The sequence below is a fragment of the Chiroxiphia lanceolata genome, chromosome 18 (genome assembly GCF_009829145.1).
Source record: "Chiroxiphia lanceolata isolate bChiLan1 chromosome 18, bChiLan1.pri, whole genome shotgun sequence".
Taxonomy (NCBI): domain Eukaryota; kingdom Metazoa; phylum Chordata; class Aves; order Passeriformes; family Pipridae; genus Chiroxiphia; species Chiroxiphia lanceolata.
In genome coordinates, this window is record NC_045654.1 from 4,425,942 (window position 1) to 4,452,792 (window position 26,851).

At 48.9% G+C, this 26,851-nt stretch overlaps 1 protein-coding gene across 6 annotated transcripts; it reads left to right on the forward strand.

Moving 5' to 3' along the window:
* Positions 1 to 26,775, forward strand: CABP1 (calcium binding protein 1). Of its 6 annotated transcripts, none has more exons than XM_032706108.1 (8): positions 531 to 831; positions 12,990 to 13,238; positions 17,884 to 18,060; positions 21,631 to 21,661; positions 22,340 to 22,483; positions 23,733 to 23,842; positions 24,251 to 24,398; positions 26,152 to 26,775. In XM_032706108.1, exons 2-8 carry the CDS (start codon positions 13,194 to 13,196, stop codon positions 26,175 to 26,177), a joined length of 681 nt encoding a protein of 226 aa, XP_032561999.1. In that variant the 5' UTR covers positions 531 to 831; positions 12,990 to 13,193; the 3' UTR covers positions 26,178 to 26,775. The 6 variants fall into 6 exon arrangements, with proteins under 6 accessions (XP_032561998.1, XP_032561997.1, XP_032561999.1 ...); XM_032706111.1 differs by having other exon boundaries at positions 786 to 831; positions 12,994 to 13,238; XM_032706110.1 differs by lacking the exon at positions 531 to 831 and adding an exon at positions 3,762 to 4,189.
* Positions 26,776 to 26,851: the final 76 nt, after the last annotated feature.

The window sequence follows — 26,851 nt, forward strand, 5'->3', positions numbered from 1 at the left end:
ACCTGGAGAGGCGGTGGCGGCGCGGGGGGAGCCCCGGCGGAGGGGGGGACGGTGCCCGCCAGCCCCCGCCGGAGCGCCCCTGCCGCGGCCTTTGTCTGCGCTGTCACATGGGCCGCGGTGCGGGATTTAAGCGGGTCTCCGCAGGACATGCCGTGAGCGGCGCGCCGCAGCCGTGCCCGCAGCGGCAGCGCTCCGCCCGGCCGGGGATGCGGCTCTAGCGGCCCCGCGATGAGCGGCTCCTCCATGGCGAAGAGCGAGTCCCGCACTTCGCTGCTGAAGGCGGCGGGGAGCCGGCGGGCGGCGGGCGGCCAACCCCAGCCCCGCGGCAGCCGCGTCCGGGACGGCAAAGGACAAGGCGGGCAGACGGGGAGGGAGCCGAGCCAGGAGCCGCTCCCCGGGGAGCCCAGTGCCCGCAGGCCGCTCTGCCACCCGGGCGCCCGGGAGGACGGAGCGAGGGGCGCGGGGAAGCTGTCACATGGACGGGGGGAGAGCCAGCCCGAGCCGGCGGAAGGAGGTCCAAGGAGAGGCAGTGGCAAGGAACCGGTGCGGACACCCAGGCAGCACCACCACCTCCCGCCGCACACCAGCCACGGTCACCCCCAGGACCAGCATCAGCTCTCAGACAGGGATGGGGAGGAGGCAGAGGAGGACTTTTTCTTCAGTCACAAGCAGAGGTCCAGCAGAGAGTCCCTGAAGCTCTCGGAAGGCGCTTCACCTCTGTCCAAATCCAGCAGCAAGTGCTCCACCAAGTCCAGCGGCAGCGATCGGTCGGAGGAAGCAGATCCCCTCATCCAGCAGCTGCACCCCATGCTCAGCTCGGTCTTTGGCCAGGTAAGGGGCAAAGAGCCCCTCGCCCCCCACTCCTCCCTCTCTCTCCCCCACTGCCTTCCCTCCGCGCCCCCCTCCTCCTGCGGCTCACGGACCTTCGGCTCCTCGCCCCGGAGCCCTGCGCACCCCCGGGCGCAGCCCGCAGCTGTAAATGCACTGCTTCCTGGCCGCCCCTGCCGAACTTGTCCCGGCGCTGCGGCACGGCCGGGGCGCTGCGGGGCCGGCCCCGAGGAGGGCTCCGCGCCGGGGACGGGGCGCGGGTCGGAGCCCCCGGCGCCCGCCCGCCCCGCCGGGCGCTGCGGAGGGCGCTCTCGGTGGTGCTGACGGGGGAAGTGCCGGTGCTTTGCCGGTCGCCGGGGGAAGTTGTGGCTCTGCCTGCCGAGGGTGAGAGTCAGAGAAGCGGATTTTTAAAATCTATTTACTTATTAGATTCCATCTCTCTGGCTCCCCGCCTTGCTTTGCTGTATTTGTTTACATCTCCTTATGGTACATTTCTGTACAATCAGCATATGAATCATTTCTGATGGCAGAAGCTGTCAGGAGAAGGTAGTGGGGAGAACGACAAAAAAAAAAAAAAAATCCTGACCCAATTCTGAAGCCTTCCCAGTCACTATGTTAGGATGGAACAGATGCTTTCGGTGTTTGCAAGCTCTTTTGGTATAAAGCTGTTGCTTTTAGCTGCTTTTGGTAGTGAAATTACCCAACAGGGTTACCCTCTAAAAATGAAAAGGCAGAGGGAGACTGGCTTGAAATTTTCTTTTAGAGACATTTAGGGATGCTACTGGGAGATGTAATCTCCAGGAAGATTAATGTAACTGCAATCTCCCAGAAGCACAATTATGGGCATAAGCCAGTAGCCTGGGCGGGTAAGTTCCAGCCCTGGAAGTGATCAAATAAACCAGAATTATGATTTCTGGGGTCTATTATCGTTGGGCCCTTTTTTTTTTTTCCTAATGTAGGTTTGGGAGGCTTTGCAGGGAGTCCATTCAAACTGAGATTATGGAGAGAACTAGAAAATTTTTTATGTTTGGTTGGAAGGAGATGATACACCCGTATGTTTAATCTGGGAGTGTTGTCTTCTTCTGTTCATCTTGACTTCTCTAGATAAAAATCAAAGCACATCTGTTCTCCTCAACAGTTTTCCATCCTCACTGACAGTCTGCTGTTTATGAATGTTATGTTTGTGTTTAACTCAGAACGAGTATTACCCTCCCTGTGCCAACGGTGCACCAGAAGTCTCGATTAAAATCTTGTAGTAGCAATAAGGAAGAGCCTGCTCAGCAGATTGGTGTTCAACCAGGTTACACAAAGCAGTGTTGCAGCATCAGGCTTTGAAATCGGTGGACTTGGTTCTGACTTGTGCTGTGTCTGTAGTTCTGAGGGAAGTGAAGATGTATCTGAGAACAGATTTTAAGTCTATGGAGCTGTATGTCCTCAAAGTGTTGGACATACAAACAAATCCATGCCAGGGCTTCCACTCACAGAAACCTCTCTGATTCTGGACTCAACCCTTACCTGAACGGTATCTTTATTTTACCTGTTCTGCTGCTTGCATTCCAGTGTCAGAAGACATTTCTGTAAACTTAGCAAAATTTAACTGTGGTGTTGAACAATCCCCTTTACAGAAGTGAGACAGACACAATTCTAGTTTTCATTTTTGTGCTGGGTACCTTGCACCAGTGCTTACACACACCAGCACCTTTCTTTTAGAGTGTAATGTTATTTATTCCCATTTCTCTCTGTATTAATCTCTCACTTGCTTTCTTTGAAGTAACTATGAGTGAATGACCATTTAATGGAGATTTTAGGACTGACTTTTGGGAGTAGGATCTAGTAGATCCCCCTTTACAGAGGACTTGTGGATACAAGCTGGGGAACTATAATTTAGGATGCACAAAGAGCTGGTTACAGGAAGAGGTATGTGAAGCTTTTTTTTTTTTCCTGCAGTGATATCAAAATCCTGGGGTGAATAAAGGCCCAAGGAGATGATGTATGGAAATTCTGTCATGGAGTGGAATTATATAAATTTTGTTTCTGTGAATGAAGAAACAAATGTGTAAAAATATGCATGAAGCTTTGAGACAGGCAAGGGCTTACACCTTCAGGAGCCCAAGCTGCAGCCTGGGCTGAGGCAGGATCACAGGCACAGAAGTGTCCAGGGTTGCAGTCTGAGGCTGCAGGTACTGTAAGACCAGTCTGCTCCACGCTGGAATTAGAAGACAGCAACAGCTCGGCAGATAATTTATTTAATACAAGAACTTCTCTCCAGCCCACACAGCCCACTGTGAAACAGTTAAAACAGCAATTTTGCAGCACATAGGAGAGGAGCACAGTGATGCATATTTGCAGCAGCAGAGCACTGTGGTCCAGCAGCACCAGTATTATCTCGTCCCAGCTCTACAGACGTGGAACATCATCCCCCTGTTCCACAGTGGTGCAGGGATGTGGTCACGGATGCAAACACTACAGTGGTACAGTCAGATACGCGGAAAAGATTGCAGCGATGGCTTCACGGAGATGTCATTGTTGCAGTAACAGCAAAAAGGAGCAGTTTGGGACTACAGGGTTGTGTCTGAGGGAGACAGATTTGTAGCTGTGCAGAAAAAAAGACGGAGTGAAGGCAGAAGCGCCGTGTTTATATAACCAGCACAGCAATATAGTGCACTGTGGGTGTGTACTCCGGGAGAATGCTAAGATACTGCCAGGATACAGGATGCAGAGATATTTTATTAATTAGGCTTATGCTATATTGGTGCAGTGATGCTCTAATGTAATTAAGCAATAATACTCTTTCAGGATATTTTACCATTTTGCAAATGAGTGGTACATGAATTAACCAAAGCAGGGTAGTGTAATGATGTATTAAGTATAAGCCAGGATGTTATCTCACTGTAATGACATGTTTGCACGCTGGCTCGGGCGGCAGTTGCAGGAAAGCACTGTGCTGTGGAGTTTATAACCGGGTTAACATGCAGTGCGTGCAGCTCCCAGTGCCTGAGAACACGGCACCGACGATGCGGTGGTGTGGTAACGCAATCCCGGGGCAGAGCAGAGATGTGATATTGGTGCCGTGCGGTAGGAGTTTGGCAGTGCACGGGTGTGATAACTGTGTAGTGCTGTACCCTGACAGAAGAGTTGAGCAGTCTACTGATGTAGTAATACAATATTGCAGACGGGAGCCATTCTATACAGCAGTGATTGCTTCTGGTGTGATATTAGCAAAGGGCTGCGCGGATCTGACAGCACCATCCCGCTGTACCAGAAGGCAGCGAGTGAGGTGTTACCACTATGCCGCAGTTTTGGAAGCACGGCTGTGACTTAGCACGAGAACAACGCCACGCACCTGGTGACAGAGTGCACTGTGAGTATGGGCTGGCTGTATGTGGGACAGTGGGACAGCAGTGTTTTAAAGTAGCCCTGCAGTGACAGGAGCTCAGTGCAGTGCGAGAGCGGTGCAGTGACTCACGGGTGTAGTTGGCAAGGGATGTGTGTGTGATAATGCAGCAAAGTGGGAAAGTGGTGAGGAAGGGGAGCGTGGGGAGGATGTTTCATATAATTTTGGCCTGACAGCAGGATAGTGTTGGATTGGCCAAGTGATAAAGGAGTGTTGTGGAGCACAAAGGAGCGTGCTATCACCCCTGCAGAGCAGAACATCTTGAGGGTCCTGTAGTGTCTGTAGCATGGCTATGGATCACAGTTTAGCAACAGTGCAGTATCAAGCAGTCGCTGTCCATAAGAGCAGAGGAGCAGTGATCCCTCGCAGCTGGGGTGGCAGTGAGGTGGCAGCCTGGCAGCAGAACAGTTTGTTATTGTACGACCCTAGCAACAGCAGCACAGAGAACGGGACAGCAGGGACCGCAGTGCAAGTTTTGTGGCATTCCCGGGGCAGCAGTGATGTGGCCGCAGCGCCCACGGTGCAGCAGCAGCCTGGCCCCGGGCTCACCACACGGCGCTGTGCGGGGACTGCGGCACAGAGACCCGCCGGTTCTCCTCGCCTCATCCCTCCTGTGCCACACCACTGGCTTAGCTGGCACCTTTAAGAAGAGCTTTCTCCGGGCCTTTGCTATGCAATATTAATTTGTAAGTGATCCTGCTGTGTGAGACCTGAACATTTTCAGAGCCGTTTAACTTTCACACCCTGCCTGACTGTTAAATTTTTCAGTGAAGTGATTCCCCAACAGTTTTCTGTCAATTGCCTCTGTACCATGCCTGGTAGCATGGGGATCAAAGGGGTCAAACAATGGCGTAGAGAATAATGAAATATTTACAGAGTTCTGCTGTTAGCACTATGGCCAAAGGGGCTTTTGTATTTCTATTTGTACAGGGAGTTTAAAGCCTCTCCTGTGTGCACCATCTCCCATTCCTGCTTTAATGTCAGCGTCCACATTACCATTAAAATAGGGGAAGAATCTTTCTGCGTTTCCTGTAAAATTTTCCTTTTCTTGTCCTGCTGCATCTTCCTTTACTCTTGAGCTTTAGTTCTTCCTAACTGGCTGTAACCGGGATGACAGAAGCGTCCCCGTTTTGGGGCAGGAGGTGTCCCCAAGCTGCCTGTGTGGAAAGCAGGTGTCAAGAACATTCTCCTCTAACCAGCCAGGAGCAGGTAGGGGAAAAGTGCCTTGTCCAGCCTCTCACCCTTCTGGTCTCCTCATCTGCAGGATGACCTTGTTCCCTCCCATGGCTTCGGCTTCAGCTGATTCTAACGAGAGTTTTGCCCAAGAGCAGTCACTGCATCAGGACTTCTCTTGGAGCTCCACCCATGGAAAGCCAGGGAGTCCCGGCCAGCTCCGGCAAGGGAGAGTGGCTCCATGGCTCAGTAATGGAAGTTTTCAGCTGCCCCTGTGTATTAGCGAGGGAGGCTGCAGCGTGTTGGGCAGCGCTGGAGCGGTGACACCAGCGATGGAAACTCTCGTGTGGAGATGGCAAGGTGAAGGTGAAAGGTCTGAATTTGCAGGTGCTCGTGTGCTGTTTTATACCTGTAAAGCAGGTGAAGCAGTGGCGTGTCAGGGCTCGTGGCAAACTGAGACAACCTCTAACAGCTGCTCATTTACACTGTTAAATCAGTACAGTAATGTGGGGTGAACAGATTTCTGGCTCAGCATGACCGACCGCCGTAGTGATGCTGGTCCCGTGGCGCAGTCTTGGCTCGCTGGTATGGAGCGTGGGTGCACGGGTTAGGAGGCAAAAAAATCCCGGAGAAATGCCCTATCCTGCCCCGACTTTCCCCCGCGTTTCATGGCACCTCTGAAGGCTTGTACCGGCCGCAAAAGGGTCCCTGAAGGGAGAGGGAAGGGTGTCCCCGGGGCCGCAGGGGACACTCCCGTGTCCGGCTGCTGCCGGTCCCGCCGGTGTCCCCGGTCGCGCCGCTCTCTGCCGCGGGGCTCCGGGGCAGCGGCGGCCCCGGCCCGGGCTCCGGCGGCCCCGGGGCGCCCCCGCGCGGCCCGTCCGGCCCGTCCCGGGCCCGCTCCCCGGGCCGCCCGGTGCGTGTCAGAGCCGGGAGGGTCCCGTGCTTGCCGTGATGTAGGTGCCAGGTGCGTGTCACAGGAGTCCGGGTACCTGCGCGGGGCTCGTGCGGCCTCCGTGCCTCCATCCCTGCATGAGCTGCCACAACCCATGTCCGTGCATGTAGCCTGACATAAAAAGCCTTCGTATACGTGTCTTGTCTATGTACACACAGCCTACTCGTGCAGCCTCTGCTAAATCTCCTGTGTGGCTACACAACCACCTCTGTACACGCTTATGCACCCCTGTGCTTAAAGCATCGACCGGCGTATGCGCACACCCCCGCTGCTGACACCCGCCACACCTTCCAAGGTACGTCTCATGTTTTCTGTATGTAACAAACTCGGACACAGAGAAACATTGTTCCACTCGAGCACATCCACTCGGCTCCTCCCGTTCGCAGTTTGGAGGAAAATTTATCACATTTATTGCTTGTAAAGAGCTTGAGGGATGTGAGCCAGACGTACAGAATCACTGAGGGGCAGTGGATAAGCCTCCTGCCTGCAGCGGGTCTGCCAGCAAACATTAATCTTTGTCAGTGATTTACTTTTTAAACAAATCTGGTTTACAAGGCTATAGAAAGACATCAAAATAAAACCAAGCTAAGAGAACATTCATTAAATATTCCGTTCATGAAATATACAGCAGCATGATCTAATGCACTGAAATACACAAACCTTCTGGTTAGATTCAGCTTGTCTTTGGAGAGGAAAGAAGCTTTCAATGATAAATTAATCATCATGTAAATCAGTTCACTGTCCATTCCATCAACCTTTGTCACTTTGATTTTTGTTTTGTGCAATACTGGGTGTCATCACAGTGTCAGGGAAGTGTAGCTTTAGCTTTAGTGGCTGGGCTGCAGGTTTGAATTGCAGGCTGAATTAGCTGTGGTTCTTTGTAGCATTCCAGCTTCAGTAACTGTTTTCCCCTGATGAGTCCATGAGTGGTATTGATTTCCAATAACAAGCAGCTATATGGTGTGCATCCAGTAAAAGACGCCTAGCTAACTTTGGGCTCCCTTTCAATAATCCTCTGACATTCCTCTGACCTTAGAGAGCAACAGCAGTGCCAGTGAACTTGAGTAATCCTCCAATTTCAATCAAATGCCTTGCTTAAGGATAAAGACAAAAGCCTGTCCTAGCTTGTATGGTCATATTTACTTTTCTAGTACCTTCTGCATCAGTGTAAGGCCATGAACTCAACATTCTCCATGAATGAAATCATTAGCAATATTCTAATATTTCTTCCACCCATTCCTCCCCTAATGTACTTTGCATCTTGCAACCATCTTTGGAAAGAATACACAGCATTGCTTCATCCCACACAGACAAAAGACATTCTCTGTTCTTGGAAGGAAACAGGCAACCGTGTAACATTGTGAAGCATCATGTCACAACAGTTGAAGGTAGGAAGTAGAAAACCTCCAGCAACCCCCTGTGTTCTGCTGAAATAATACACAAAGGGTTTAGGTAGTTTGGGACCAGCTGTGTTGAGATATAACCAGAGACCTTGTCCTGGGATGTGGAGTTTGGTCCCTCTAAAGATGCTGTCAGATCCTTACTCAAACTAGAAGTGAGGTGGATCTCGCTTTCACAGTGGTGTACCTCACGTAATGCTGCAGGGTTGGTTTGGAGTATTGGTTGGTTGGTATTGGTTCCCAGATCTCTGCTCATCTGATGGTCATCCACATTTTCAATAGCACCTCAGTGTGCCAGCCCAACACTGACCCTGTCCCTCTTATCTTGAAAGAGGTGAGAAAGCCAGGTAGAATTACCAACTTTTGCAGTAGTCCCAGATAGACAGAGTGGCACACAGTTCTCATATTCTGGAACAAAGAAAAGGACCATGTAAGGTTTGCTTTAAACAACCTCAGTACTGCATATATGAGACAAATTCTCTCAGCAGCTTCTGAGCTGTCAAGCTTGTCTTTTTGTAGCCCATTGATGATCTTTAGGATCATCAGCAGAAAATATCCACAGCACATCGTGTTCTGGCCAACACATCTCCTGTGTAGGGACTTGGAAGTTGGGCTAATGCAAAATATATGGACCAGATCTGCAGAGAAGGTGTCAGGAGAAGGCACGTTCCCATCTATTTTCATCTAATGTAGAATGAAGCCAGCTATTTACAAACAGAGCTGTTCCAAACAGAAGTTGACAGACAGTCCAGGCTTTGTTACCTTGAAAGGGATGGAAAATATCCTTGGTCTTTTTAATAACCTTTCTGTTGTTTCTGATTGAATATGATCCAATTGCTCTAATGGAGGAGAATATTATGCACAGCATGAGTCAGCAACACTTTCTTCTTGGAACAGCTGACAGCAAAGAAAGTTCCCAAACTCTCTGCAGAACTATTCCTCCCCCTAGATGAGAATCTGGACTGCATCCACCAATACCTGCTGGTGCCTCCCCTTGAGATGGACCTGTACGTGTCTGGCTGGAATATGGAACCATCCGAAGTTCATTCGAGGTCAGAAGACACAACTCGATGTGCAACAAAAGCACTTGGGAGCTGATGCAGAAGAAGAGAGGGCAGTCAGTCACGGAAGTTTGGAGTGCCAGGGCATGTTCCAGTGATCAGGAGCTTTGAAATGAGGTCCTCGACAGCACTGGCAGCGGGAGGATGTTACCTATTCCAAATGCTTAGTCTCATCTGAGGTCAGCCAGTAATCAAGATTGGGTTGTTTCCTGTAAAATACAAATCTACAGCTACAAGCTAAAGGGTGATTGGGAGCAGATTTGAAAGCTACTAATTAGTATATGCATTCTCCACTCTGGGATAGGAAAAAATAGACCAAAAATTCCCCCATTAGAATAAATTAAATAAGGTGGCATATTTTAAAATGCTAAATGTTTGAAGCATGCAACGGGCTCTTAGTAGAGTTATGGACTTCAGTGAAAAGATGCTAGGAATGAGTTTTCCCTGCTCTACTACATACTCCCCACTACCTATCACCCTGTTGCACTGTTTGTGTTGTGCTGAGAACAGCCATCTGAGGTAATGGTCCAGCAAGTGAAGGATTGTGCACTGAAACGGGCCTGGCATCAGAACAGTCTCACTGTACAAATCCATACTTCCACTGGAAATTTTTGCCAAGAAAAGCTATAGTTTGATAAGCAATCCCAAGCTTCATATTGACTTTTATTCTTTCTGTTGTGTCTGTTGGATATTCGCTGCCACTGGATAAAGTTCCTGGCAACTGCCAAGTGATTAGCTATGGTGGGATCCAACATTTTCCTATGAAATGAGCATTTCTGCCAAAGGTGCCAGCCCAAAGCACAGCACTGCTGCTTTTTAAAGAATCCAGACATATTAAACCACCTAAATCATTCCTTGTTCAATGCCAAGTTGCCCAGCCTTCTTCCTCCCCTGTGCTCAGGTCAGTCACTGTGCCAAGTGCTTCTTTCCCGTGAGCCAAGCCCTCACTCTGTGCCAAGCTGCATCCCCTGAGGTCTCTGCTCTCCACCTGGGACCTCAGGGGAGAGGAAGGGGTGCACAAACATCAGCAAGACTCGCATTTCACAAAGTTCCTACCAATTTTTAGAAAGTTTACGACAGAGCCCCAGACCTTAAAAGAACAGTGTGATTGCCACAAAGAACAGTGTGGGAAAACCAGTATACATGCATGTGCAGCCCTCCCACACGCATACTGACTACCCCAGATATAGGCATACCCACAGATCAGCACCTACACACAAATGTTTTTGACACACTTATTCTCAGCATCCTGTTCTCTTACAGCAGCCTCAGTTGGAGGAAGGGAGAAAATATGTTCCTTCCAACCTAATCTTCTAATGACCTTTCTGCCAGCTCCACTTTCCTGCCTATCTCTAAGCTGCCCGTGCTGGTGATGGGAAGAAGATCCCATTGTAGAGAGTGATTTTCCTCCTCGGAGCTCAGCAGGGTCTGTTTGCTAGATTAAGGTGTCCTGACCAATTGCTCTTAAGAGATTCCAGGTAAATAAGGAGATAAGAAAATTGTTTAGGATCCCATCTCTTGGGCCCCCTTGCAGCTCCACTAGAATTCCTGCGGAGTTGAAGAGTTGTGCTGCAAACCTCGTACAAGTGGGCTCCCATTGCCTCTTCCCTTCCTGGATTGCGAAATCCCTGCCAAGCCTGGCAGCACGTCTCAGCCCTCACTCTGCCCTGCAGCTGCCTGTAACTGCAGGGAGGAGAAGCTGGAGAGCAGGCACACGCAGCAGCGTGCCATGGTGGCTGGATCTGAGTGCTCTGGTACAAGCTCATATTTGGAGGGAGACCATCTCAGCTTTTGTTGAGAGGCTTTTAGAGCTCTGTGAGACACACTCCACAGCTGTCTTCCAAAGCTGTCCCACAGCAGCCTGGGGGCTGTGATGGATTCTTCTGGCAGGAGATGTCTGACTCCCTTGCTCCACTCCCTCTCTCTGGGAGAATGGGGGAGATGGGCACTTCTCAATTGCAGGGCGTTCCTGGCCTCCGTGCTGCCTGTCAGGGGGAGATTCATTAGCAGCAGGAAGGCAATTCTCTCTCCTCTGTGCTCTGGAATTGAAGTCGTTTGTCTCGGGAAGGAGCCCAGGCGCCTCACTCGCTGTGTGGCAGCTTCTGCTCAAGGGAGACAAGCACTTCGTCAATAAACAAGGAGCCTGGGGAATGGCTGCAGCTGACAGGGGACATTATTAATGACTGGCACTTCTTAGGAGGGTAGATCAGCCTCCCATTAGCTGCTTTAAGAGGGGAAGGAGAAACAGAGCTAAAGATGGCAGCCTTAGAGGAGCTGGGAGTTTCGGCATCCTGCAAAGTTCCCTGCTGTGAGGCCCCCCGGGCTGGCACAGCCCCCCGAGGAGTGACCGTGTATTTCCCCAGCATTGGGAGTCTTCAAACTGTGACAGCAGGAGACAGGCCCAGCTCAGGAACAGTTTCACTTCCCAGTGTACTATGGGTGGGCTCTGCTATGGAGATCTTCCAGAGCAGAGCTTCCCCATCCTCTTTGTCCCTCTCTCAGTCTGCCCTGGATTGAAGGAGTGTCTTCCAGCATCTCCTGCTGCAGCTTCTTGTTTAGGAGCTTCTTTGTGTAGCTCTTACCCAGGCCATGCAATGGAAAAAGCATTGAAGGGATCTGAGAGGAGGTTGTTCCACTGCCTTCACTCTTGGAAAGTGGTTAGTACAAGGAAGAGCAAGAAACACCATCCCCTATGGCCATGCACTTCTATCTGTGACTGGAACTGGAGAAGCTGTTGACTTTTGTCATAGTTGGACTCCTAATATCATCTCCTTAGGTGGAAGAAGCTTCTAAGCTCTAGAGCAACTGTTGATTCACCTCACAACCGTACTTAATTTGCCACAGCACCATCAGGGTGGAAGGAGAAATTCCTGCTTTGTTGTGACACTGACAGTTCATCCTTCTCTGTCCTACAGCCCCAGAGCTGCCAGGAGAGTGAGTCTTTGGCTCCTACACAAAAGCACATGGTACAAGTACTCAGCCTGTGGCTTAGGTCTTTGTTGAAGCTTTTGTTTGGAACCACAGTCACAAAGAAAGTTGTGAAAGTTCTCAGCTGAACACCTGAGTGTCCAACCAGCCTGCTGCACGACAAGTGTCATCTTGGTCTTCACAGTTCTTGAAAGAGGTAGCTTTTCATGCCACGGCTTCTTATTACTGTGGAGCTGCGTTTGTGGTGGCTCCATAGCTTAGGGTGCATTCACTATCCTGTTCAGAGCCAGTTGCCTGAGTGTGATGATGAGTTTCTGTGCAATTTAAATCTCTTTTCAGACTGGATGCTCTTATGCTCAGCCTGAGAGTAGAGGAAAATGTACTGGGGACTCATCCCTTTTCTTTTGGAGATTATTCTGTTACCACAACAGGCATAAAGTCTAAAGTTTAGACTTGGCTCTAGGTTCAGGTGCTTCTTATTTATTCCAGGACTTGAGTGCTTGGAAATGGAATGGATGGATCTGACGTCCAAATTCTTTGCTTCACATTATCTAACTTGAGGCTGTTCAGATTTAGGTGTGAGCCCATCTTTGGCAGACTTATGCAGGTTAAACTGCCTATTGATTTTTACTTGCAGAAAGCTGGAAAAACTTTACCACGAGACTGGCTCAAGGTCTCTCCCTTGTGGTTAAAAATTACTGTCCTGGGGCTGAGCATTGTAGGGTCCTGGGACTGCTGTCTCCATGCTTGCTTCCACCATGGAGGAAAAAAAATCAGTCACTTCTAGGTCTGCTGGATTTATAAGCTGAAACAGGTCCCACCCAGATAAATGGTCCATTTCTGTTCCGAAACGAGCTCTGGACTCTGCTCCAAGCCCATAAGTGGATTGCCTTCTGGCCAGCCTAGTGCTCTGGTGATTGAAAAGCCAAGAGGAGTTAGGAGGGGGGTGGGTAGGGATGCGATGTTCAGAGGCTGTGTGGACCCAAACTAGCTGGATTCACTGAACTCATCACTGAAATCACTTCTTGCCTTGCCTCTGTTTTAATTCTCTCTGAAACAGCCCTCTCCTATGAGTGAAACAATCTTGCCTGCAGATTGAGGGGGGTGGGAGGGATTTGAACATTAATCTGATGTAGATTATACATCCGCCTCCCTCTCTCTCCCCTTCTCACTCACTCTCTCTCTCCCTCTCTCTCCCTCTCTTTCTGTCTGTTTCTCTCCCCTCCCTCTCTTTCCTGCTTCATCTCTTCAAGAAAGTGAACATAGAGTAAAATACGGAGAGAGAGAGGCAGAGAGAGAAAAAGCTCCCTGAAGAGGGAAAGCCCCAGCAGCCAGTAGCTGTTTGGATTTGCCTGGCGCTGCCTTTCTTGCTTTGCTCCCAAGGAATACCTTTAATGGGATCAATTGCTTCAGTTCCTTTATAACCAAGTCCAACGGAAAGGCAGCCTCAACATATTATGGGCAACTGTGTGAAGTCTCCACTGAGAAACCTCTCTAAAAAGGTATGTTCCCTGAATCAAAGTGCGCTGTGCATTTCCAGCCCTGCTTCTTGGGATGGGTGACATTGTGGGCAGATGGGAATGGGAGGTGGGAGAAACACAGAGATGTGTACAAAGGGTTCAGCTCCATTCACCAGACTTTTTGTGTAAGAGCTGCTCTTGCAAGTGCAGCCATTAGAGCCCAGGACACTGAGAGCCATAACGTGTGTAAATAAAGATGTGTGTGGGCTTGTGTCCTGCTCAGTGTGTGTGCACAGCTGTCCTCTGGGTAGGTGCAAGCATGTGCTTGTTGATGTGCACAGTGTGCCTGGCACACTTCTGTACAGGCATCTTGATGTGTGTGTGCACGTGTGTGAGTTTGTGCTTCAGCTGAGAGGCACCTGCATGAGCAATCACGTGTGTCATGGGCGCAGGGACGTGTATCCATGTACGTGTGAAGGGGCACATGTCTGCACATGTTCTCGTTGGTGTGGAAGAGTGTGCACACCTCTGAGCCCATCTGAAGTGTGTGTCCTCAGCTCTTCACGTCTCCACATACACATCCTGAGGGCCGTGAGCAGACGTGCAGTGTGTGTTGTGAGTGCATAAGGGGGGAATTTGTGTGTATCGCAGTCGTGCCCCTGCTCGTACGGTGCTGTGTGTGTGTGGACACACCTACCTGCTAGTGGGTGTCCTCACAGGAGCCTGTGTGGAGTCATGCATGTGTTTTTCTGTCTATCCATCCTCGTGCATGCACACATCTAGTTTTGTTGGTGTGTGTTTGGGCACAGAAGCATGGTTTTCTCTGTGCTCTCTTGGTCCATGCGTCTGTTTGTCCGTGGATACACTGGCCCTGGCTGCGTGTTCGTGCATCGTGTTGCACGTCAGCGTGGCCCCTGTGTCTCCATGCTTGGGCCCAGCTGGACTTCATCTGTGAGCTGCCACGTGTATCTGTTAGGCTTCAGCCCACAGTCTGCTCTGTGCTGAGGTTTTACAGCGATCCCAGGATGAATTTGATTCAGGAATGATTCTGCTGGTAGGGACAGGGTTGAAATGGGAATGACGTGCCCCAGAAAACTTTCTTGTTTGACTGAGGAAGATCTTACAGCACCGTGTACCTGTCAGTCACATGGTTCTTAGCTGGCATTGCTGCAAATCTAACAGCTCAGCAAAAAGCTACACAGTTCACCCCTCATAAATTAAAAAGTTATGCTGAGCATCCAGAGTACTGCAATGAGGAGCTGCCTCTGTGGAGACCTTGGCGACAGTGAAATCGCACTGCCATCAAGATCCCATCCTGCCACCCAGATCTTGCCACCCGGGAAAGCTCCTCTGGGAGGGAGAGGACCTCCCTAGCAGAGAGTTTCTTCTGACTGTATATTTGCCTCTTCTGTGTAGAAACACAATTTGCTTGTTATCTCAACTTCTGTAAACAAAGCCAGTAATGACACAGTGCTGCTGCGAGGGAGCTGGGATACATGAGGAGGGAATTCATCACCAAGCAGTCCGGCAGTGCTGAGACCAGTCCCTAGGTCAGGGTGACCTTCAAGAGAGGCAAAGGTAGTTTAGGTTCACCTAAATGTTGTGCATGTGAAAAACCAACTTGATTGCTTGTGGGTCACCTCCAACTTGGAATGAAAGGAGTTGGCTGCAGCTATGCTCAGCATGATCAAGGCAATTGCAATTAAAGTCTGACATGTGGCCAGGCTCTTGAATCAAAATGGATTCAAGAACTTATAAGCTCTGTGTCATCAGTCTTTTAGGTAATTTATGCTTTTTTTCCTAAAAGATGCTTCGAATAATGCAGTTTGTGCTTAGTTACAAGACCTGGGATGTCAGGACTGAAGAGAGAAAGTTGCAAACTGAATTAGAGAATTTCTCAGACATTACTCTAGTGAGCCATGATTTAAGGCCTCGGGCACTCATCCTGACAGGTCATGGGACTCTGATGTTCTTTTGATCACGACACACATGATTATAGTGGAGACTTTGCAAATCAGTCTTTAACATTGCACAATTTCACTTGGCTGTTTTATGATCCCAGTCATTTTTCTCAGATTCTTGGGCAAACTCATTTTGCTGAAATGTTAAAGAGGAAGGACTGTAGACAACATGTGGGAAAGCTGCTCTTGGGTGACGGTCTGAACTCCTGAACGCATGATTTCAACCCAAATTTTGGGATTCACTCCCAGGCACCAGCTGGCTTGGTCTGGGCCTGGCTGACACCAGAGTACCTTGCTTGTTCAGGTGGCAATGATCAGGCTTTGACTCCATGTTTCTGGTTGTCAGGTTCAGTTTCCCACTGTCAGTGTCCCTACAGTGATCTCAACAGCCATCCTGGCTGCCTTCCCTCTGAGGAAACTGCAGTTGGGACAGAGGCCTCTCGTGACTTGCTGCTCTGCAACGTACCTCTGACATGCAGGCAGGAAAATGAAGTGAATCCTGTTGTGCTTCTGCTATGCAGAAATTAAAAGCTTTGGCATCCAGGTCCCTTGCTTTGCCACCCTTCTCTACCACTTTGGCCATCTCTAAATCAGCCTGGTCCCTTCCTGCTCCACAATCTGCTTGTCTGACACAGCCAAGGGCCTGACTCAGCCAGGAAGGGTCCTTCACTCAGGGAAGGGACAGAGAAAGCCTGATCTCCCCAGTCTTGTTCTTGCATCCTCCTTGTCATCACACTGCTGTTTCCCCTGTAACGGGCAGATGACATTGTTTTGTCCCATACTCATTCCACAGCTCCCTTCCCCACTCTGCTGGGATGTAGGAGGAACAATGGTGGAGGGAACTTGTGGGATACTTGCAGGAGAACCTGTGAGACTGCTGGCAGAGGGAACATCAGATGCCATAAATACTGCCTGCAGTGGCAGAGCAGGGCAGGGAGCCCTTGTTGGGATCTTGCTGAGCTGTGCATCTCAGTGTCCTGGCACTGTGGCAGGTTGTCTGGTCACGATCCTGAGTGGCTCTTGGCAACTGTTTTGTCAAACTAGCAGTCTCTATCTAGACAGAAAAATAATGGGATGACTATTACGAGGTACCACTCTGTGGCTTGGTAATAACCTCTACTGACTGGAAGGGTCAGCAAACAGGGATTTGGGGCTGTGGAGCTTTGCATCTTTTGCGTGGCTTCACTGGAATTAAACACAGAACTGATGTGGGCTACTTAAGTGATTCATATTATTTGGTATATTAAACTGAGAAATGTGTCAGGAAATAAAGCTGATAATTTTGAAAATACATTGCACTGATATCACAAAGCTGTGCAGTTCCACACAGATGCCTTGACATTTAGCTGAGCTAGTAATATGCCATTTGTGGATGGATGCTCATCTTTCATTTTTTTAAGGACAAGTGTCCTATGTGTCAGGTTTAATCAGAGACATATTCCTTCCTCAACCATGACTGCAACAAAAAATTCTTTTCTGCTTCATCATTTTCTTTCTCCATGGCTTGCTTTTTGAGTTGTTTTTGTTTTGATGCTTGATATTCACATGACATTTTACATGAGCAGATTGGTGTAAGACTGTGTACAAAAAGGCAAACTACAAACCATGCCTGCAATGTAATAGCACATGGCAGACACAGCAAGTAGACAGAATAGTCTCAGACAAGTGTGAATGGGGTGTGTGTGTGTGTGTATCTGGCCTTTTAGCCTAAAAGAGCACCTCAGGCTTTAAAGAAAAGGGTTAATAGAGACAATGACAATCGACAGAGCTTCTCTGATCACCCCTGGGAACACCGGCTGTAAAAGTAGAATCATTCCTGAAGAGGAATCTGGTGTATGATTAATGTTTATTCTGTAAAACTGAGGGTCCTGTGGGTTGTGTTGGCTTTTTATAGCTGCATGGGAATATCAGGATAAGAGGTTTTTTGCAGAGCCAGGGAAATGCATTTCTATAAAAGGAAAGCAGTGCCTCCTTATAAAATCCAGTGCTGGATTCTGTTCTGGAGCCCTAGCTTAGCAGGACGTGTGCACTCAGGAAAATGCGCAAATGCAAACACACAAAACTGTTGTGCCCGTGTCTAATCTCCACCTCGGGAGTGTCAGTGATTAGAAGAGGCCAGGGCAGTAACTGCCTGAGACCCTGAGGATGTAACTAATTAGTAGCAAAGAGAGTGTGAGCCTGCAGTTGGCAGAGCCACCTGACGCTGTAAACGGTCCTCTGATGGTGTGATAAAGCGGGTGATACTGTGTTGCTGAAGTGTAAGGTGGAGCCTCCCGCAGTGGCTTTGTGCGGGCTCTGCCTGGTCTCCTGGGGATGCCCCGGCCGGCAGCTCCGCCCTGGGCACGGGCTGGCACACGTACTGTTGCGCTGGGCTCCGCTCGTCCTTGGCAGCTCATTCGAGGGATCGTTAACTCTGGAGCTGATGCGGGAGCGCGGCGCTTGGGGCTGTGTCTGGGTAAATGTGAGCGGTGCTGAGAGTCTGGTGTCATTTCAAAGAGAAATTCTCCCAGTTGGCTGTACTTCTATCAGCTTTTGAAAGTGAACTCCCGGACTTACTGCTTCTGTTCAAATCCTAATAGCCCGGTGGGGGGGATGCAGTGTGGACCAGAGGAAGGAAATTTAGCAGTAATGTCTCTGCGAGGCGGTTCAGTAAAGCTTCAGAGGAACGAGATGGGGAGGTAACATCCTCTGTTGTGTTGTTTGCTTGCTGCTGGTTGGCTGGGAAGATCCGCCATGACGAGAAGACGAGCTATAAGGCTGTCCAGACGAGCGAAGAGGGGTCGTCGGCTTGCGAGTACCAGGGTCCGCTCATGGTGCTGGCCCAGAACTGCGCCGTCATGCACAACCTGCTGGGGCCAGCATGCATCTTCCTGAGGAAGGGCTTCGCAGAAAACAGGCTGCCTGTACGTAAGTTACACCCAGCCGGGTGAGACACGCACAAAGCCACGTGGACGTGAGCCGGGGATGCGGATCCGTCCCCACGCTCCGTCTGCGTGGAGCTCTGAAACCCCCAGCCCTGGGTCTCGAGCGTCCCGGCTCCAGCTCCAAGTGCAAATACAGTCACAGGCAAATGTCTAACCTGAAGGATGTGCAGATAGACCTGTGCCTAAACACCAGGAAAGGAGGATCTAAAAATGCAGCTATGGAAGATAGATCCAAGCCTGCACTCAAGTAGTAGGAAGAGGACTCAGGAAGAGCCCAGTGCTCAAAGCAAGACATCCACCTCTCACTCCCAGAGGCTCAGATTAGCATTTAAGGCCTAAATAGCCACTTAAATGCAAATCAGGGCATCCATATTGGGAACAAGCTGTCCATATTTGATAGTATCCTATCAGTTTACAGTGAGCACCCTAGTACCAGCAGAAATAAGCAGACATCTTCCTCCTCACAGATACCCAAACACAATCTCTGGTGCACTGTCATATCCAGCCTGACACTGCAGCAATCCCAGCCAATTAACTGAGGAACATCAGGCTGTCCTCATATTTGCAAATAGTGCCAGGCTACCAAATGCTATTACCCTCCCACACACATACACAGATAAATAGCAAAACCACGTCTATCTATTCAGTCACACCTATAGTAACTATGTGTTCATATGCATCTAATGTGTGCATTTATATACAGACAATAAAAATATGTGCTTGTATGTAAATTAAAGTGTATGCACCTGGACATGTGAAAGATACATAAATACACACCCCAGTATTGTGTCTTTAAAAGAACTAAAACATATTTTTGCATCCAAACATTCTACTCCTGCAGTAACATGAATTTAAAGACATACAGAAACATATGATTAACATGTCTTTTATAGATATGTAAGAGTGAATATGTGCATTGTCAGATATTCACAGGGCCTTCCATGTTCCTATACTAAAACAAAGCTCACCCCAATTACCTGAGAACCAGAGTTTTCTTGCCTCTGTAAGAAACCTCTGTCTTACTGTGTGTTGATGTGGTCATTTACAGCTGTAGGAGACACCTAGGTCTTTATTTCTGAAACCTCTTCTTCAACCAAAAACCCAAAAAAGAGTATGTGTCATTATGGATCAAGGGGATTTTGTTCTTCCTAACCTTTACCCACTAAGTGATCACAGAGTCCCTGTGCCAGGTCACTAAAACACAACACATATTCTCACACAGGCAAACTTGCTGGCATGCACAGAGCTACCTGTCACAGGAGATAGATCCTGCTTCCTAGTGGAAGGCTCACAGCTGGACAGGTATCCATCTTCCTTAGGCCATGGAGGCTCATTGTACCCTAAGAAGTCCCCTAAGTAGGATTAGTGATGTCTCTAAGTACCCTGATGTAGAAAAAGTGCATCTGATAAACAGCTTTACTTTTATTGACTCTCTAGATGAACAGGATTTATTGTACATAGAACAGAAATAAATGAGGGTAAGACCATTACGAATAATGAACTCTCTGGGGGTCACCTCTGCTCATATCTAGGATCTAAACTCTTGGAACAGTTTCATTCCTCTTCCCATATGCTCTCCAAAAGCTTTAGAGTGATTCAGCCCATTTCATCCCAAGCAATTTTACTCCTTTATCGTTTTAGGGGATCTTCTTTCACATTTAAAACAGAAAACCTCTTCATGATGTTAGTTATCGCTTGAGTCAGATTTTTGGAGGGACATAAACCCTCCCCCTCCTTCTGCGTTCGCAGTCTGTGGCTCTCTGGTGGCACAGTCTGCATGTGCAAAGATACGCTCAGAGCCCTGCCAACGCAAATGCCTTGGTGTGCAAAATTGGAGCCGGTGCCGAAGCCCCCACTTCTGACATGTGTCAGTCATGTCGGTTGCAACGTGGTCTTCGGTGGGTGAGGAGGAGGATGGTCTTGTGACGACTGTGCTGGAGGAAGGCCTGGGCCCCACCCCAGCCACTCTCACAAGAGAGGCGGCACCGCGGGTGAGTCACGGCACCCTTTGCACCGCGGCGCGGGCGATCACAGCCCTGCACCTGCTGCGTGCCCAGCCACGATCTCCAGGGATTCATGGCTGCCATCTCTGGAATAAAGTGCACAAGGTGTTGGAACAAATAATGGGTGGTTTCCATGTGCTGTTTTATCTAAGGCAGGAGGGCAATTATGCCTCCTGCATCCGGTCCAAGGAGTTTGAATTGTTTTATTACTTGGTGTTGATGAAAGCAGAACAAATGGGATGACATGTTTGAAAATACCAGGTCTGTGAAGGATGAAACAGCAGAGCCAGCGTGCTCCAACAGTTCCATCCAGCACAGAGATGCCTCTGGGAAGGTTATGAGTGGCAATCTGGTCATTCTCTGGCACGGCCCCCTTTGCACAGACGTAAACCAGTGTGTGTCCTAGTTTGCTCTGCATGCTGAGCAGCTGCCATTAGAGTTTCCAGGGGGGCCTGTGGTTAAATAGCAAAGGATCATCCTTCTCAAACTGATCAAAGGCACTGTCTCCAGGGACGTATGGTGAGGCTGGAGGACACCTGGAAGGCAAGGAGAAACTCCCCACGGTTGAGGGGGAAAGCCGAGAGTGAGACGACATAAGAAATTGCGTTTCTGTGTTTCCAAATCCTCAGATGTTTTGGATTTGCCTGGGAGCCATGAGAGGAATTAGAAAGGGCATTTAAACCAGAAAGCAGTGCATTTCCATGCTCATCTTTTCTTCCTGGTGCAGTGTTGGAATTTTCCTATACTCTTTTATATCCTCCCCCTTCTTCCAAGAAAATCAAATTGGATGTTTGAAGTTGCAGTGTTTCCTGAACATGGTGAATCCTTGTCCTGTTTTGTTTGTAGATAACCTTGCCGATGTATATGTTGTGTGTCTGCTTTCATGCCTGGTTTCAAAATGCTTGAATATGGAGTTGAGGCTGGGAGGAAGGGGGGAGTTCCTACCTTTTTGTGGGGACAGACTGTAGGACATGTCGCTGGGACATTGGCTGTGAGAGCTCATGGCTGTCGCTGTCCTGCCAGAAGGACAGAGATCAAGCAGTGATTTGAGCAGATGATGGTATAGACCTGCTGGTCACAGAGACCGCTTCCAGCTGTTTTGATTTGGCTGTGTCAGCAGGAGCTGCAGTAGAAATACAATCAGAGCTCTAGAGGAGATCATAACTGCTGCAGGGACAGTCTCTGCTCCAGAACCTGGTGCTGGGGAACAATGTAGGAGCTTCAAGGAGGTGCCAATAGTACCATCAGATGGGGAGGCCACACATATTGCTGTGTTGGCCCAGGTCTCTTCTGTTTTGAGGGAGCACCTGCCATCCCCCTGTCCAGCAGAAGAGAGGGAGAGGGGCTTCCACAGGTTAACAACCCTCCCATGTGGGAGGAGAACTGGGAAGCCTTCCTAGGTAGATGGTATTAAACATGTCATCACCTTCTTGTTTCTTCTCTCACTTTATGGCTTGTCCTAGAACTGTTTGTACCAACAAACAGCTATTTTGAAACTATGTTTGTGACAAACAAATGGCTTTAACATAATGTTTTCTTTTTGCAGGATAGAGAACTGCGTCCGGAAGAAATTGAAGGTAAAATTTTTTGCTTCTTCTCTGTCCCCTTTCTCCCTGCCCAGTGAAAACCTACTGCCCTTCCAGGTTGGCTCCATGGGGTAAAATAATTTGGGGCAAACCAAGGGAGATGTTTACTGGAACAATTCCTGAAAACCCCAGCAAAAGAAATAATATATAAAACTAGAAGAGTGCTGACTGTAAAGGAATTTGCATCTATTGCAGCTTCTTCAGGGTGGGAGGAAAAGTAAATAATGGGATATTGGCTATCAGGGAACTGCTGTCTCCCCCAGCTCCCACACAAACTGTTGTAGAACATGGCATGACTGTCTGGCTCCAGGGAAGCTGTTTTACTTGCTAATCCCTACAGTGAGAGATTTATAATACAGTACAGGTGTAAAAGTTGGAAAAACTTAAGAATTTCAGTTTCTTTATGAAGAACAGTTTAGCAATGAACCATTTATGACACTTATTGTCCAATCAAGCTTTTCTGTAAGGAATGGGTCAGCAGTGCTGCTGATAGAAGAACTTAACATTGCTCCAGTGATTGCCTCTTTCCAGGGAGATGTGCTGGGAAAATACAGAGTATCTTAGGGAGTCCTGGCCTCATAAAGTGCTGCTGATTCTGGGGAGGTTTCTTGGAAAAGGTATTTCAAGCTGTCTCTGACAATATTGTTCTTTTTGGATCCATTCCCACAGAGTTAAGAGAAGCCTTTAAGGAGTTTGATAAAGACAAGGATGGGTTTATTAACTGCAGGGACCTGGGGAACTGCATGCGGACCATGGGCTACATGCCCACTGAGATGGAGCTAATAGAGCTCTCCCAGCAGATCAACATGAACCGTGAGTAATTCCCACCTGGCTGTACCTGCCTGTTGCTGCTGTGCCCTACATCATTGCCTCAGGCTCTCTCAGTTCCCTGCTGCCTCTTTTCCTTTGGATTTTGCCCCCCCTGTTCTTTTGGTTCTCAGTTTCACTCCCTATCATCTCCCCTGTTTGTTTGTGGTCCCAAGAAGCCGATGCCTTTGTTTTTGCTTATCAAAGGGACTGTGTGGACTGTGCTGTATATGGAAACAGTGAATGGAAGGGTTGTCCTTCATGCTTATGCTGTCAGGTATAAAACTGCCCCTGATGCAGGCAGTCAGACACCGGTGCACAGGTTCTGTGTGCTGTCATATTGAAGCTGTTGTCAGGTGGTGTCAGAATGAAGGAAGAGCATGGGAAGATGGAGATGGTTTGGTCAGATGGGTGGTGGATGGCTGTTCACTCTGCAGCAGTTGTTTGTGGATCTGCTGTGTGCCTGGGGATGGGCTGTGAGTGAGCTGAGCTGGCAGGGTCAGATGGGAGCATCTGCTGCAGTCACGGAAAGATGTGACAAACGCATCCAATTTGCTGTAACTGTGTTTGTGCCCCTTGTCTTTCACCGGCATTTTTGTCACCTCTCATCTGTGGCAGTGCAGGGTCTCACCCTCAGCAAGGTGGGGAAAAGGATATTTAGTGCATGTTATTTCTGACACAGGAGGATGTTAAAAGGACAAGTTACTTGGTCAAGGGAAGGAAAACAGCTGTGACATATGCACCCAGTCACACGCAAACGCATCTGATAACCCTGGCACACAAGTGCTTGGGAATTTGAGAGTGTTACTGACAGCTTTCAGACAGGGCACCGACGAGTAAAAGAACTAATGCAATGATTAAGCAGTTGGACGTGCATTAGCTGCTGTAATGGAGCAGGACTCCACTGCTGCAGGGCACTGCCCGGGCCACGCGGGCACATCGTGCTGTGCCCTTGCCGTGCCCTTTGGCACAGGCGCAGCACAGCGTTGCTGTGAGCGTTGGAATGATCAAGCCTCTAATACGTAGTATGTGATGCCACAAGGATGTGACAGTCCATGGCTGCCTAATATGGGATAGCTGGGGCTCATTCTGCCTAGCCCACAATCCAGAAAATACAGTGCAAAACTACCTCTGCTTTTCCTTCCACTGTCCCACACCCTCTGTGCTTTGCTTCCTGGAGAGCCGAGCGCTCTCTGGGGCACAGAGAAGTGCTGGGCATGGAGTTCTTACACACAATCTTTCATCTTGTCTCAAGTGGGTGGCCATGTGGATTTTGAAGATTTTGTTGAGCTGATGGGACCAAAGCTGCTGGCAGAGACTGCAGACATGATTGGTGTAAAAGAGCTCCGTGATGCCTTCAGAGAGGTGAGTGCTCCCTCCCACCTGCCCCCAGAGAGTGAGCAACAGGAGACAGGAAAGAGAGAACACCCACTGGGGAAAGGAAGAGGAGAAGGAGAGAGCAGCACAGTGGAAAGACAGAGAAAGAGCCAAGCCAGGCATGGAATAATGGAGGAGCGGAGAAAGTCACTAAGATAAGGGAACCCTTGAGGCAAAGAAGAGGAAAGATGGTGCAGACACAACAGTGAGGGGTTTCTGAGGAGAAAAGACAGACTGAATCCAAAAGGCACCCAAAGGAGGAAAAGGAAAAGGGACACAGAAGGAATGAAGAAAACATAGGGCACTCAGGAGTAGGACAATACAAAATCCAAACCAGAGCAAGATCCATTTCCATTAACTGTATTTCCCTCGCTGGTGTTTTTCATGTGCTTGCAGTTTGACACCAATGGTGATGGGGAGATCAGCACCAGTGAGCTGCGAGAAGCCATGAAGAAGCTTCTAGGGCAGCAGGTGGGCCACCGGGATATCGAGGAGATCATCCGAGACGTGGATCTGAATGGAGACGGGCGTGTTGATTTTGAAGGTGAGAAGGGATCAGCGCTCACTGCCCATCTGCTCTGCTGTGAGTCAGAGTTTCAGCTCAGAGGCTGAAGCGGAAGGGAAGATATGCATGCTCGGGGCCCAGGTATCTGAAGTGTGGAGAAAAAAATCAAGCAGGATTTTTTTTTTTTCTGGCCAGCTGAATTGTTCATTTGTGCATCATCTCTTGCTGCATCTTGGTTTCAGTTGGGTCTCCATAATTCTAGGATGTTAAGAGATAGAACTTGTCACAGAGAAGCAGATTCTGGTGCACACAGGCTGTGCCAGCCTTCCTTTTATGGGGCATTTTCCTTTCTGTTAAATCTACTGCAAGAGCTGTGAGGTGGCTGGATTGCTTTGGAGAATGAACTGCACCTTCCTTTTCGTCTGGCTCACCTTGTTATCTTGGTTTATAGAGAATTTGTTTCTGTGCCTTTGTGCCATAAGATGGTCATGTGCCAGGTGTGCTCACTGAGTGCAGATATCTGATCTAGAGGTGTCATGTTAAATTCTAGAGATAATTCATTTCTTCTCACACTTTTCATGCCAGAAAGACTTGGGAAAATAAGAGTGGTTAGGCTACTCTCATAGCCATTAGCTGTGGCAGGAGCAATATTAATAGTGCTCGGGGTTTCTGGCAAGGAAGCAGTTGATATCAGACAGCTAAGAAGATATAAGAGCTGGAAGGTGTGAGAGCATGGCAGGGTGCTTGTTTCCCTGGTGCAAATCCAGATATCCCTTTGCAGTAAGGGTGAAGCACAGGAAATACAGAATTAAAGTGAAATTGATGTAATTTTTTTGGTTCAGAGGCATTCATGGGTCTCCTACATGACAAGGTGTCTCAGTCCTCAAGATTACTGAAGCCTCTGAGGGCTTTGAAAATGCTAAAAAACTGGAAGTGTCTCCCTAGAAAGTGTCTGGTAGCTGCAGTTGTTCTAATGCACTGGCTGATTACATGACAGTAGCTCTCCTTGTTTCCCACAGCTAAATTATGTTAGACAGCTAAAATACATGAAATGCTATCCCAGTATCATTTTCTCTGTGAGTTACTGCTTTAGTTGTCAAAGGAAAGCTCCATCAATGGAAAAGGAGAAGTCAAGGGGGTAATTTCCACTGCCCTCCTCTTTGCAGAGTCATTAGTTCCTCGTCAATTCAAGTGCGGAATGAAAACACATTTATATTTGATGGCATTTACACTCAATTTGAGCAATTGTAATTGACTTCACAAGCTGCAGGGTGGTCAAGAAATAGATCCAGGGCATCCTTACAGTTAACTTGTATCTTTAAAAGAACAAGAAGTCCATCAGAGTAAACTTTCCTCTACAAAAACGCTGGTACTCACCAGAACCCTTGTGCTTTCCCACACTGGTGTCTCTGAAGTGGCAAGCTTATTAAGAATTCATACCCTGTTCCCAAGACTGTAAATCAGGGTTCCCTGAAGCTCCAGTGAAGGGAGACAACGCTTGCCATAGTGTGTCACAAAGAGTCGCTTGTGCAAACAAGACTGTACGTGGCTGGGAAGGAGTCCAAGGCAATGAATTGACCTGATAGAGGGATCTTATCACCATGTCTAGTGCAGGGATTAAAGCACATTTTGTGTGTGAGCTCTCAGGGCCGGTCACGGAGCGCACAGACCTGCTGGAAGCGTGGGGACTCCTGCTTTCACCCTGGCTGCCTGCTGTCTCCGGGGAACGAGAGCTGGGTTGGGGATGGTGGGTGCCTTCTGCTTCAGGGCTGTCTTGTGTTGTTGGTTGCAGAGTTTGTTCGCATGATGTCCCGTTGAAGATTATTCTCAGCCTAAAGAAGAATCAGCACCTTAGAGAGGGCAGAAGAGGACCTAGATGGAGCATCTAGCCCCGATGTTCCTACCTGAAGGTTTATCGGCTGGCTGCAATTAGGACATTGCAAGATGACCTGCTGCTCCTCCCTCATGGTGGTCCCCATGCCCCTCCACCCTTTCACACTGTGAAAGACTTGCAACTTCCTACAACTGGAACTATTCCTTGGAGATGATTGCAGGAAACTGCAGAGCCAGGACTTGCCATGATGCTTTCATGGGATATTTGCAACTTTAGACTCCTCCTCCCCAGCTTTATTCTCCCACCAGCTGCTGCAAAGCAAAACCAGGAGAAATCCTCTTGGCTTGGTGGATGAGGGCAAAGCCATTGGGACCGGTGGCAGCCTCAGGGCGTGCTCTGCACTTCTTGGTTTCCCTTGGTGAACCGTGTCTGTGTTTGCTGTCTCTGTGTGTGTGTCTATCTGTGTGGAGTTATTTATGCTTCCCCAGCTCTTATTTGCATCTCCTATGGTTATGTTTACTAAGAGTAAATTAAATACATGTCTTGCGGGGGGAAAGCGATAAAGATGCACGTTGAAATGATGTGGAGCCTGGATGTCCCTGTGAGAGGTGGTGGCTGGGCTGGGGGAGAAGGGCTTGGGCACGTGCACGTGCTGGTG

What these genes read in the sequence shown, in the direction of transcription:
- CABP1 (XM_032706106.1), top strand. Translation starts at nt 229, where the DNA reads ATGAGCGGCTCCTCCATGGCGAAGAGCGAGTCCCGCACTTCGCTGCTG. An exon ending in TCGCAGAAAACAGGCTGCCT is followed by an intron (nt 18,061 to 21,630) that starts GTACGTAAGTTA and finishes TTCTTTTTGCAG; the next exon opens with GATAGAGAACTGCGTCCGGA. An exon ending in CGGGCGTGTTGATTTTGAAG is followed by an intron (nt 24,399 to 26,151) that starts GTGAGAAGGGAT and finishes TGTTGGTTGCAG; the next exon opens with AGTTTGTTCGCATGATGTCC.